General features: G+C 38.9%; 1 protein-coding gene across 1 annotated transcript in view; it reads left to right on the top strand.

Annotated features, from left to right (window-relative positions):
• The window catches only part of COL4A5 (collagen type IV alpha 5 chain), a 439,164-nt gene that overhangs the window by 412,930 nt on the left and 24,737 nt on the right, over positions 1 to 1,497 (top strand). Inside the window, exon 48 of the mRNA XM_007952435.2 lies at positions 187 to 399. Within this exon, the coding sequence (XP_007950626.1) occupies positions 187 to 399 (213 nt within the window). The remainder of the gene's footprint in view (positions 1 to 186; positions 400 to 1,497) is intronic.

Genomic DNA, 1,497 nt, shown 5'->3' on the forward strand with positions numbered 1-1,497 from the left:
TTTCAAAGTATCTAAGGGTACGACCTTATCTTATCTCCTAACTCATGATATCTGATATCTAACAATGCCTAGATATTCTAAAAATATTAAATAATTAATCTAATGTGGCCATAATGTTTTCTGAATGGTCATAATAGTGGACCAGAGTTTACTTAATCTTGTACCCTAATAATTCCATGAAAATAGGTACTCGTGGTTTGGATGGTCCTCCTGGGCCAGATGGATTGCAAGGTCCTCCAGGCCCTCCAGGAGGCCCTTCTGTTGCACATGGATTCCTCATCACACGTCACAGCCAGACAACCGATGCACCACAATGCCCACAGGGAACTATCCAGATCTATGAAGGCTTTTCCCTTCTGTATGTACAAGGAAATAAAAGAGCCCACGGTCAAGACTTAGGTGAGATAACTTGCATGTTACTTCTTATTGTGAATTTTGCTTTTGTTTTGAAAACCTTATTGTCCAAAGAATGCACGTCTATATTCTTTTGGGGGCTTCCAAATTGAAGATCATATCAAGAGTGGCTGAACATATTCACAATGATTTTTAAATGAATAATATTTAACCTTAAACTAAAAGCATTAATTAGCTAGTATAGGTATAGTTCTTGGCCTAAAGCAGGACATTTTGGAAATGGCCACTTTTAGTTGCCTTAGTTATGGAAGAAGATTCCCTGAGATCTCTACAGTATAGCAGCTGCTTGAGTGGGCGGCATTTATAACTGAGGGAGATAGTTTTCTCTTCCCTGACATTGGCCTTCATCAAGTTGAAAGATGGGTTCTGAAGAGAATCTTGATTCCTGAATCAGAGAATGAAGGTCAGTGCTTGCTTCTGCTAATTAATAGTTCTTAAAATAAGTGCCTTAGCTTTCTAACTTATTATCAAAGTACTTTAAAGTACCATATTTTTATTAAAAAATCTACTTAATGTATTCCCATGAATTTTCTCTATATTTGGGTGGGCAATTGAGTTAATAGGATGAGCCTGGACTAGTTGACTCTCAAGACCTCTCCAACCCTAAGATTTCAAGATTCTGTTACCAGAAAATGAGAGGACCTTTTTGGGAATTTTGATTTTGATGGCAGGATTCCCAGATTTTGACCTGGGACTACCTGTTGTAGGGTTCATGTTTGCCCCCACAAAGACTCTAAAGAAAATAGGAGACTCCCGGTAAGATGACGGAATAGGCAGACAAACTACACAGACCCTCTTCAACAAAGAAAAGAGAAATCAGTTGACACAGATACAAAAGATAATCCTGGAGCTCTGAGCTTTGAAAGGAAGGATACAGAAGTGGATTAAACACCAACTAGTAGAAGAACCTGAATGAAAACAGTGAATAAGGAGACAAACAGAGATGCAGACTGTTAGCTTTCCTGACAGTGTGGACAGCCTGAATATTTCCAAGTGGTGTTAGGATCTGAGAATTAACATAAAAATTGGCCGTGCTCACCAAGGGCTACAAGGACTACTGCACGGGTAGCTGACAACTGAAAA

The sequence above is a fragment of the Orycteropus afer genome, unplaced genomic scaffold (genome assembly GCF_000298275.1).
Source record: "Orycteropus afer afer isolate SDZICR_OR568_19922 unplaced genomic scaffold, OryAfe1.0 scaffold00336, whole genome shotgun sequence".
NCBI classification, from domain to species: Eukaryota; Metazoa; Chordata; class Mammalia; order Tubulidentata; family Orycteropodidae; genus Orycteropus; species Orycteropus afer.